At 40.9% G+C, this 10,175-nt stretch overlaps 1 protein-coding gene across 2 annotated transcripts in view; it reads right to left on the reverse strand.

Annotated features, from left to right (window-relative positions):
• Positions 1 to 616: 616 nt before the first annotated feature.
• Positions 617 to 10,175, reverse strand: part of DNAJC27 (DnaJ heat shock protein family (Hsp40) member C27) — a 28,812-nt gene continuing 19,253 nt past the window's right edge. Inside the window, exons 6-7 of one of the 2 annotated variants that reach the window (XM_017527019.2) lie at positions 8,640 to 8,800; positions 617 to 4,697 (exon numbers count right to left, since the gene is read on the reverse strand). In XM_017527019.2, the coding sequence (XP_017382508.1) occupies positions 4,565 to 4,697; positions 8,640 to 8,800 (294 nt within the window). In that variant the 3' untranslated portion in view covers positions 617 to 4,564. The remainder of the gene's footprint in view (positions 4,698 to 8,639; positions 8,801 to 10,175) is intronic. The other variant, XM_017527029.2, reaches the window with a different exon arrangement.

The raw sequence follows: 10,175 nt of genomic DNA on the forward strand, positions 1-10,175 counted from the left end.
TATATGACCCATTTTGGGTCACAGTCCCGTCCTGCAGACTGGTGTCTGAGACCAGAAAGGAAGGACAGGAAAGAACTTGAACATTCTGAGGCCAGGTGCAGTGGCTCAGCAGTGGCTTATACAGGATAAGAATGCCTGTAAACCCAGCACTTTGGGAGGCTGAGGAGGACGGATAACTTAAGGTCAGGAGTTTGAGACCAGCCTGACCAACATGATGGAACCCTGTCCTGGTCTCTACTAAAAAATACAAAAATTAGCCACCGGTGGTGGGCGCTTATAGTCCCAGCTACTCACTTGGGAGGCTGAGGCAGGAGAATTGATTAAACCCAGGAGGTGGAGGTTGCAGCGAGCCAATATCACACCACTGTACTCCAGCTTGGTGGCAGAGTGAGACTCCATCTCAAAAAAAAAAAAAAAAAAAAAAGAACTTGAACATTTTGAACGTCTCCCCTTTAGACCATGATAGCAGGACAAAGAGGAGGACACAGTAGCTCCCCCAAAAGAGGGGTGGGCCATTCTCAGGAATGTCTTACTGAGGGTCACAGTTGGCTTCTAGCCTAGTATGTTTTCCATTAAAGATCAGTGTTTCCACAAGTAAATGCAGCCCACAGACCAATGTTTGATATTTGGCTTTACTTTATAAAAATACACAACTTAAATACTTATGACACTCTGTTTACAAGACATAAACAACTGGTAAGATTTAACATTTTCAGTTATTTCAACAGAAAGAAAATATGTAAATTACCTTTTACAAGCAAAGAGCTCATTGATAGACTCTGCTTTCACAGTTAAGGGGGAAAAATACCCAGGAGCAATCAATGCAGGAAGCTAACCAACACTGTCCAGCTCCCCAGCAAAACTCATCTCGCCAATAGGGCCTCTATTGCACCGCCTAATATTGCACTGCTCGTTAGTCACCATCTCACTTATCCATGTCACAAGTGTAAGCTTTTGTCTTCTCTAGAAAAGTTTAATGGAAAAAACAATATACAAACAATATAACTGTGTCTTCCAATTGTGCTAAATACCAATTATGAGAAGTATGAACCTCTCTTCACTTTACAAAGCTTGCAATGAAAAGTGGTTAGCTATATTTTGCAGCTAAGTTCATTTTCAAAAGTTTTACAAAAACTTTGATTCAGAGTAAGCTTGATGGGGTACAGTACCAAAGGAGGTGGCATTCCCATGCCTAGTGGAATTACTTGTAAGAGGGGCACTGTCACTCTCAAAGGCAACATGCACAGGGCTTACAGCTCCACCCTTTCTAACTTCAGAGCAAAATCCCTCCCTCCCCCTTGTGATGCTGTCATTGTTCTACGATTCGGAGCTTGCAGTGGCTGCCTACTTACTCAGGCTATCTTTCAGAAATTTAGCTGCCTTATCTATGGCTCGTTTAACTAACAGTGAATCAGGTACTAGTTTATAGGTATAAAGAAATAATTACTTAGTTTAGAATTCAACATATCAGAACCTACTAGAGTAAGTTTCCTGAGGTAAATGTATGCCTTAAAGAAGGATGTGCAATCTACAGAACTGTAGCAATTTCTCTTGGGTAGCAACACAATGACCCCCAAGTCTGTACTTTTAAATTAACAGGCTAAGAAAACTAAGGACACATTTATATGTAGAAATAAAAATGACAATGCTGAAGTCAAAGAAATATTGACAGCTGAGATATCAATCCAAAAGGAGGCATGAAGAGGAACAGATGAACAAAAGGAGGCTGTATTTTAAAGTGCTTAGGTAGGTTAGACGATGAATTTGAAATGCCTCCAGGGATTTCTAACAAGTTTAAAAAGTGTTACTTCTTGGTGACTCAGATGTTGAAGACATGGCTTTTCTTCAATAATAGCTATTCAAGCTTTTTCTTCTTTTTTGAAAAACAAGATTCTCTATAAAAACGTTTTAGCCATTGTAATTATTCTGCTACCTATTACTCTCGATAATATATTTTGAAATCCCAACTGGCTGAAGGATTTTTAATAAAGTTGAACTGCAAAGCACACATCTGCACCAAGAATTTAAATTAATGCAATAGAGGTCTGTGAAATTTTGCATGAAGTTAGTGCCAAAAAAACCTTTCTATTACAGATCATGCTTTGCTATTTCTTCACATTCTGCTGAAGGATTGTAGAAATCAAAAATTGCAGGACCCTGAAGTTTAACTTGCTTATTTTGTTCCTTTTATGTAAATGAAGTGGTCTATGGCCATTCTTAACATTAATAATGAAGGTGTTGGAAACTGAGTTCCAAGACCTAAGAATCAAGCTCAGGAATTTTTCAGCAACTCACACGTAAGGATATGAATGGAAGCACTAATGAATGTTCTCTGCTATAACTGTTCATCTGCACAATATAGTTGAATGAGGTTACCAATCTGATATTTAATAACAGTGATGAAAACTGACACCAGCTTTTATACAGCGCCTCACATTGAGTTATCATGTCAATCTGGGCTAACGCTATCCTGCACGTCCCTCATCCTATGACTTCTACATTCTATTGTGAGGGAAGACATATCTGAGTGCTTTCAGCATGATAAAGGCCTTCCTTAAGGAAAATTTAGGTCCTGAAGAACTCTGGGTTGAAGTTCTACAGCCTCAGAAGCCAGTTAAAGGCCAGAGGAAAACCTCGTAAGAAATGACATATATCAAACAGTTCATTTAAAAAGTTGTTTTGATATTGTCAAGATGAAAACTGATAGGATAAAGCAATGCCCTGGTTTCCTGATAACAAGCCCAGTGTAGCCCAAGTACAGTCACACAGTGAAAAGCTGCTGCATGGAAAATCCACAAGACTGTGTTGGGCTTGGATTGGAAGAAAGTGGCTTTTCTTCTTAGGTGGTAAGGTAGACACTCTTTGGCAATTGATATGGGATAGCTTTTTAAAATTCACAGGATAAGAATATTTTATATACTTTCAAGACCCAATAAGTCAGCTAATTGAAAGTATATAAAAATGTGAATTAGTGTGGTTGCAGCTCAAAATATGAGTGATGCAACAAGAGTGGTGAAGTAATGAGTCAAGTGCTGAGACTGGTTCTATAAGCAGTGTAAGGAGTGCCAGTCCTAATACGTGAACTTCATCTATCCTTTATACCGAGGAGGAGGAGACTGTGGCCAGAGAATGTATTTTGTAAGCTACAGTTTAAAAATACCACTCTTTAGAGATTTGGAGCCCAAGCAGGAATTACAGAGATTCCTCCCCACAGAGGCCCTGAGATCTCCCCCGACTGGCAGCCAAAGGATCCATACTTGTCTCTGGTCAACCAGGCCCCGGCCAAGGCTTGGAAAAGGGAGGAAGCAGTGGCCAGAAGCCAAGGATTCAAGAGGAGACAAATGATGGCAGATGCAGGGTTCAGAAAAAACACAAGAAGGAAAGGGGAAGAGAAGAAAAAAAAGGAAGAAACAACACTGGTGAGGAAGTGCAGAAGAGGCCAGCTTTGCAGAGGGGTGACCCTGCCTTTCCCACCTTCCTGAGGCAAAGGCTGGCAATAAGACAAGGGCTAAACCTATAAGAAGTCTCTCCTACCGCATGCATCAAGCTTGTCCCAAGCTCGGCTGGCCTTTCTCTCTGCCGATGTGTGCAGAATCTTCAAGTGTGACCTGTAAGTACCTTTTCTTTTTTTTTTTTTTTTAAACAGAGTCTTATTATGTTGCCCAGGTGGGACTCAAGCTCCTGGGCTCAAGCAATCCTCCTGTCTTGGCCTCCTGAGTAGCTGGGACTCCAGGTGGATACTACTGCGCCTGCTTTCTGCAAGTACTTCTTCTTGGGGTCTGATTCCTCATTCCCAGGTGCACAGTGCTCTCTACTGCTACCAGCAACTATTTCTATGGCAAAGGAAAGGCCTCAGATCCAGGGGCAGGATAAGCAGCAGCCAATGTACCTAGAATTTGTGGCTGCCACCACCTTTTCTCTTAGGATTGGCTTGTCTCTCCCCCTGGTGGCTGCAGAAGGGGAACAGAGTGAATGTCATAAAGGACTGCTCAATTCAGAACTGAATTGCCTCATTTTACAAACCCCCAAGGGGCTGCCAAGAATCATCATTACAGATCAATGGTTAAAATACCACCTAGGGAACTCATTGTAAAAGCAGCAACTTGTCTGTAAGATCACGCTAAACTTACAGGGGATCTGATGTTGTATGCTTCCATTTTTGTTATTTTCTTCTCTGATGATGAACTGAGTAAAAAAGAAAAACTGAAAGGGTCCTCTTGTCTTCTCTTCCCTCCCTCCAGAAACCTCATGGATTTCCCCAAGTGAAATGTCTAAGGGATGCTACAGTTACAGAGCTGACGAATGAGAAAAAAAATCAGATTACCTAGAAATATGAAATGAAGTATAGGGTGTAAGTGACGCTCAGTTCTCTTCACTTCATACAAGTGCAGATCATCTCTCCGTAAAATGCCTATGAAATGGCAACAGACACCTGAATTACTAATACACAAATGAATAAAAAGAGAAGTGAGATTCTGGGAAGGAAAACTCCACGTTGGTTATTTCACCTCTAGGGAAAGTCTGTTTGCACTTGAGTCCCACACTTGGCTTTTTTCTCTACCTTCTACTTGATGTTTTTCAGGAGGGCTGTCCGAGCATTCACAACTGCTTTGAAGGCATCTTCACTACCAGGTGCTACACATTTGTCAGGGTGAAGAAGCACAGCAAGTTTTCGATACGCTTTATTGACTTCATCCCTGTGAAAAGAAGCCAAGATCTGTGTTAGCAACAGGGCTAGCCCAACCCACTGCATGTTAGCTGCTTGGACACACATAATATCTCTTGCAGTAGACATATCCTAAATTATTACCCTTTCTCAAAGGCAAGATTAAAAGACTAGAAAACAGATGTTGAACCAATAAATAATGTGCAAAATATAATACAAATAGAAAGCAGTACACAATGCAAAAAGTATATAAATGCTAATGAAACACTTAGTAAAAGCATGATCAGATGAAAACAGGCAGTATTTGGCACCTCACAGGCACTCAGCATATCTTTGCTGATTGAAAGAATATGGGCTTGGGCACCAGGGAAGGCACCAGAGTTACCTTCTGAAAGAAGGGGTCTGGGAGAGGGCTGACAGTGGCCTGGAATGGAGCCTGGACACAGCACAGACGGAAAGCAAAACAACCCCAACACCTGGGCTTGATAATCACAACAGTAGGTGTTTCATGACAAGCGTGTGCTGGGAAAACTGTTTCTTGAAGTTAGGATACAGGAGGTTGTTACATAACCCAGGTGTGAGTATAAGAATTTAGATTAAGGTGTTTGTGGAAGGAAACAAGGGAAGATAAAAGATAAAGAATGAAATGGCAGAGTGGATGATGAGCTGAGTATCCAGGAGGAGAGGACAAAAGGAAAAGGGCTGAAATGAGCTCAAGGTCATGAGGAATTTGAGGCCCAAGAAGGTGATACCACTGAGCAAGCAAGGGATGCTGGAAAGGGGTAGACCAGAGTGACAATGAGCTCACTGAGATCAAAGAAGAAACGTGACAGAGATCAGTATTATCTGGAGAGGAAAGGAGCTGTTAAGAGTGCCTCTCCAATCCAGCAGTTCCCATAAACCAGCAGCGCTCCAGGAGACAGCTTCAGGCTTCTGAGCTCCTTAAAGAGCAGAAACTGGCTGGGGTGGGGCCTGATATTCCTGTACCCATCCCCACTGGTCATCACCCTCAGATGTCAGGCCTCCCAGAGGGATCTAAGTACCCAACCACTCCCCTGGTCAGATTAAGCCCTGTCTCTACCAGATGGTTTTATTTCCCACCTTCCTTTTGTAATTCAGGGTTCCAGTGATCCTGTAAGCATGGATATGCTTACAGCTAAATACCCTAGGCTTTCTCCTTTATTTTTTATTAGAAGGATTTCTAATGTGGCTCTCTAAATCAGGGAGATGGCCTTTGATACCTTGGCTATGATGGCAAGTTTTATGTTTCAATTTGGAGAGACTGAAGTCATAGGGTCATGTTAACAGTTCTCCAAGTCTTAGGTATACATTTTAGGGCCTTTTCTGCTTTCTGCTCTTAGAGTGGTTCTGAATTTTCTTGTTTTAGCAAGAACCCCATTCTTTCAGAAGGCTGCTCTGTGGGGGCCTTCCTGGTGCCCTGTGTGTTGTTTTTCTACATGTGTAACTTTGATAATTTTGCTAACAAGAATGACATTCTCCCTCTCTGAAGCAATTTGAATTGTCAAAATTGTTATTTGTCCTAAAGACCCTGTGTCCTTGAGGAAGGCACAGCATCATCTTCTTCCATGAGGGAGTCCTGGGAAGGGCCCTTCCAGCCACTCTGCCTCCCGAGAGAGGGTGTCCACACTGGGTCAGTAGTTACACCTGGTCCTCTGCATTAAGAGTGCCTTTCAAGATTTGCAGGTAGCAGCAGAAACTCTCAAGATGTAACAAATACATCAATTATGCTGAAGACGAAGATTTTCTTAAAGTTCAAGAACAGTAAACATGGTTAACACTCAACAAATATCAAAACTCTCTACAACTTAAGAAAAAAATGTTTTAAGGTTTTTTCCCAAATGTACTTGGTGCCATACAAAATTAGTTTGCTAGGCCCAGTGGAACAAAGGTAAGAGAAGCACATGTTTCTATTGGTTAAGGATATGGACCCTATGGGGGTCTGTAAGTTCTAGTAAATTCCAATTAAGTGAAGTGAATACATAAGGAACCCAAAGTTTCTTCTTCCTTAATGAATATTGTTCTAAGTCTACTAGTAAGTAGATAAAGTAACCGTTTCTTAAGTTTAGAGCCAGTATCCCTTGGAGATGACACAGAAGAATTCAGAAAGAGACTATGAAGGTCTAAAAAGAAATTTAAAAGATACAGATATATGGATTCAGTGCAATCTTACTGAAACCCTACTGGCTTTTTTTTTTTTTTTTAATAGAGAAGCTGATCTGAAAATATGTATGGAATTACAACAGATCTATAATAGTCAAATAATCTTGGGAGAAAAAACAAAATAGGAAGACTCACATTTTCCAATTTCAAAACTCACTAAAAATCTACAATAAGCAAGAGTATAGCACTGAACAACAAAAAAAAGATCTCAGTAAACTCTGTGCTCTACACATGAGGCCACCTGAACTCCCTGACAGGTTTAAAGCATCCTCAATATCACCTGGTGAGTGAGTGTGACCAGTAGCAGTCTTCCCCTTCCCTTCCCCTCCCTCCTTCTGGACTTGAAGATATGCTGTGAGGCCAGAATGGAGAAGAGATATTTAGTGCTTTGGGTGCTGCATGGCAATTTCAAGACATGCTTTTTTCTTTTGTGGGAACCAAGGTGAAAAAGTAGGAAGGGTGAAGTAAATGTGGGGAGCCAAGGTACAAAATAAGATACATAAATTACAACATGTGTAGTAATGGTAGAATTAGATCACTGAAAGTTACATAACCATACTGAATAATAATTTTTGTACAAGCAACAAAGAATAGTGATTGTATTATTTTCTTGAATAACTCTCTTGACTAAAACAAAATAATTAACATAAATACACACACAGAGGGCTGGGTGTGGATTACATGCCTGTAATCCCAGTACTTTGGGAGGCTGAAGTGGGTGGATCACCTGAAGCCAGAAGTTAGAGACCAGCCTGGCCAACATGGAGAAACACCATCTCTACTAAAAATACAAAAATCAGCCAGGCCTGGTGGCACATGCCTACAATCCCAGCTACTCAGGAGGCTGAGGCAGGAGAATCACTTGAACCCAGGAGACAGAGGTTGCAGTGAGCTGAAATTGTGCCACTGCACTCCAGTCTGGGTGACAGAGTGAGACTCTGTCTCAAAAAAAAAAATGAGGCCGGGCGCGGTGGCTCAAGCCTGTAATCCCAGCACTTTGGGAGGCCAAGGTGGGTGGATCACGAGGTCAAGAGATCAAGACCATCCTGGTCAACACGGTGAAACCCCGTCTCTACTAAAACTACAAAAAATTAGCTGGGCATGGTGGCGCGTGCCTGTAATCCCGGCTACTCAGGAGACTGAGGCAGGAGAATTGCCTGAACCCGGGAGGCAGAGGTTGCGGTGAGCCGAGATCGCGCCATTGCACTCCAGCCTGGGTAACAAGAGCGAAACTCCGTCTCAAAAAAAAAAGAATTAATTAATTTAATTAAATTAAAAAATACACACATAGATGAGGAACTTGCAGGGCTTCAGAGACAAAGACAGAGGCAGATGTGTTCCAGGGTAAAGAACCAATGATACCACTAGCTCCTGGGATTCTTGAACATGTTTAATCTCACTGAATCCCAGTTTCCCACCAGTAAAATGAAATGTTTGTACAAGTTGATTGCCAACATGCTTTCCTCCTCTAACATTCTATGATTTAAGGATTCTCTTTTGTTAAGTTTTTAAGGTGCACTAGCTTCAAGGCTTTTCTTGTTCAACACAGATAAAAGCGGAGCATACCATTTCATAAAGCGTTTATATACATGACAGTTTTCTTAGCAGGCGACTGTGTCCTCTATTTTGTCTCTGGTATTCAGCTAATTCAGCGAAACAGAGTCATTCTAATATATTTTTATACATCTTTGTATTTCCAGCCAACTGGAAGAAGATACTCTGCACCTATAATTTTGGTGGAGGAGTCTTTCTGTATGATAGAGGTCAGCACTGAGTATCCCAGAGCGCTTACCTTGAGGCCCCAGGTTTGACTCCCAGCATGTCCCAACTGTCTTTACTATTTCGAATTCTGCGAATGGCATCTGCCTGTTCTTTGGTGAAACTAGCACTGCTATTTGTAGTAGGGCGTTTCCCACCATTTTCACATAAATCAACTATGGATACATAAAAGGTCTGCAAAAAGAAAACACATCCCAGTGTAGAAATGATTTGGTGAAAATAAGAATTCCTTTTAAGTATACAGCTTAAGAGACTTTTAATATATTCCAGCAACTCTTAGAAGTCATGTATAAAGCAAATACATACTTTGGAAGATTTTTTTCTCTTATACTATTTAAATATAAATATATATATATATTTTCACGTTTTAATACACAAAAAGTATAAGGAATGAAATTAAAGTGGCTAATAATCCTACTTTCAGATAACCACACTTGAAGTTAAAAAGTAATAGATGAGCTGGGAGTGGTGGCTCACGCCTCTCATCCCAGCATTTTGGGAAGGCAAGACAGGCAGATTGCTTGAGCTCAAGCATTCCAGACCAGCCTGGGCAACATGGCAAAACCCCATTTCCACACACACACAAAATACAAAAACTAGCTGAGTGTGGCGGTGCACACTTATAGTCCCAGCTACCTGGGAGGCTGAGGTGGGAGGATGGGTTGAGCCCAGGAAGTGGAGGTTTCAGAGAGCCCAGATCATGCCACTGTACTTCAACCTGGGTGACACAGCCAGACCCTGTCTCAAAAACAAATCAACCAACCAAAACCACAAAAGTAATAGATGAACACTGTTAGAAAAATACAAATAGTTAAGAAAAGTGTAAAATGAAAACTGTGTCTCTCTGTACCTCAAGTTCCTCTCCTGGAGGCAACCACTGTTAATTTTTTTTGAACATCCCTCCAGAAAAATTTACCATCAGTATGCCAGTAACACACAGATCCATACTCTTTCAACATGTACCTAAAGGAGATCAACTTAAACACATCTTAGCACCTTGCATTTTTTTCTACATAATAATACATCCTGGAATCTTTCTATAGCTACATATAGAGACTTTTTTTGTTCTTTTAAATGGCTGTTCAGTATTTTATTGTGTGGTTGTACCATAATTTATGTAACCAACTTCTATTCTTGGACAAGTCAGTTGTTTCTAGTTTTTTTTTTTTTTCCACTACAAACAGTGTTTTAGTAAATTTTTCTTTTGTGTATACATCTCCGTACACTTGTGGAGATACTGCTTTAGGATAAATTCCTAAATGCAGAACTGTTGAGCAAGAGTGTATGCACATTTTAATTTTTGAATCTGACAACTGTTGTCCAAAAAAAGCTGTACCAGTTTACATTCCCATCACTGTGTGTGTGACAGAGAGTGCCTGTTTCTCCACATCCTCATTAACACTGGCATTATCAAACATCTTAATTTTTGCCAATCTGATGCACATCTAATACGGTTTGATTTGCATGTCTCTAATTACAAGTGAAAGTGAGTATTTTCCCAAATGCTTATGGTCTTCTCTTTTTCTGCAAACTTCATATTTTTTTGCCC

This window comes from Cebus imitator, unplaced genomic scaffold (assembly GCF_001604975.1).
Source record: "Cebus imitator isolate Cc_AM_T3 unplaced genomic scaffold, Cebus_imitator-1.0 Scaffold1, whole genome shotgun sequence".
NCBI classification, from domain to species: domain Eukaryota; kingdom Metazoa; phylum Chordata; class Mammalia; order Primates; family Cebidae; genus Cebus; species Cebus imitator.